The sequence below is a fragment of the Pelodiscus sinensis genome, chromosome 1 (assembly GCF_052426305.1).
Source record: "Pelodiscus sinensis isolate ZL-2025 chromosome 1, ASM5242630v1, whole genome shotgun sequence".
NCBI lineage: Eukaryota > Metazoa > Chordata > Testudines > Trionychidae > Pelodiscus > Pelodiscus sinensis.
The window spans coordinates 351,667,315-351,668,900 of record NC_143052.1 but is presented as its reverse complement, the minus strand read 5'-3'; the positions used below and the strand labels follow the sequence as shown (position 1 = coordinate 351,668,900).

At 45.8% G+C, this 1,586-nt stretch overlaps 1 protein-coding gene across 1 annotated transcript; it reads right to left on the bottom strand.

Moving 5' to 3' along the window:
• Positions 1-987, bottom strand: LOC102443766 (olfactory receptor 52N4-like). Its single transcript, XM_006110234.3, has one exon. It carries the CDS (start codon positions 970-972, stop codon positions 1-3), a length of 972 nt encoding a protein of 323 aa, XP_006110296.3. The 5' UTR covers positions 973-987.
• Between the last annotated feature and the right edge of the window lie 599 nt (positions 988-1,586).

The following is a 1,586-nucleotide window of genomic DNA, read 5'->3' as shown; positions in this document are numbered from 1 at the left end:
TCAGGCACATTTAAACTCAGTGGCAATAGTCGATCCCATTCTGAAGATGTATTTGCCCACTTTGTCACGAAGCTCTTTGGTTTTGACCCCATAAATGATGGGGTTCAGCAGTGGGGGTATGAGGATATGGAGGCTGGCCAAGATGATGTGCACATAGGGAGCAATATCCTGACCGTACCGGTGTGTTAGAGTGGAGATGAGTCCTACAGGATAAGCCATCATGATCACACATATGTGGGCTGTGCAAGTGTTAAGGGCTTTCTGGTGGGCCTTTTTGGAAGAGATTCTGAGGACGGCCCTGAGGATCAGACCATAGGACAGAGCAATGAGTGTCAGGTCGAAACCCATGACTGCAAATGCCATTAACAATCCATATATCTTATTCACTGTGATATCCCCACACAACATCTTTGCCACAGCCATGTGGTCACAGTACGTGTGGGGGATTATGCGGCTGGCACAGAATGGAAGCCTTCTTAGGAGAAAGGGCAGGGGCAGAATGAAGAGAACAGCTCTTACCAAACCCACCAGCCCTAGCTTAGCTATTCGTGCATTGCTGAGGATGGTGGTGTATCTGAGAGGATTACATATGGCCACGTAGCGATCAAAGGCCATTGTCACAAGGATGGCTGAGTGCATAATGGAAACCACATGAAAGAAGAACATCTGGGTGAGGCAGCCATCCACAGAAATGTCTTTTAATTTGAACCAAAAAATACACAGGGCTTTTGGTACGATGGAGGTAGACACGCCAATATCGGTGAGCGCCAGCATGCAGAGCAGCAGGAACATCGGCTTGTGCAGAGTCTGCTCTTTGCCTACAACAAAGAGAACTGTGAAATTTCCCAACAGGGTGATAATGTAGAATATAGATATTGGGATGGAAATCCAGACGTGGGCATCTTCCAGGCCAGGGATGCCTGTAAGTATGAATGTTGAAGGGTTTGAGGGGGTGACATTGAAGTCCACCATGAGATGGTTGATGTCTTAGTCTGGCTGAGAAATGTTCAAGGTGCCTGTGAAAAGAGAGAATCATAGGGTGGGGGAGTAACATTGTAATGGAGATACGTTATAACTCTTATGAATCTAGAAAGGTGTCAACATTTACAAATGGAAGCAACTGTCTAGGAAGAGGTACTGCAGAAAGGGATCTAGGGGTCATAGTGGACCACTATCTAAATATGAGTCAACAGAGTAACACTGTTAAAGGTTTAGAAAACATGACCTATGAGGGGAGACTGAAAGAATTGGGCTTGTTCCATTTGGAAAAGAGAAGACTGAGGGGGGATATGATAGTGGTTTTCAAGTATCTAAAAGAGTGTTACAAGGAGGAGAAAGAAAAATTGTTCTCCTTGGCCTCTGAGGATAGGACAAGAAGCAATGGGCTTAAACTGCAGCAAGGGAGGTTTAGGTTGGACATTCAGAAAAAACTTCCCACCTATCAGGCTGGTTAAACCCTGGAATAAGTTGCCTAGGGAAGTTGTCGTAGGGAGCTTGTGGAATCTCCATCTCTGGAGATATTTAAGAGCAGGTTAGACAGACACCTGTCAGGGATGATCTAGACGGTGATTGGTCCTGCCATGAGG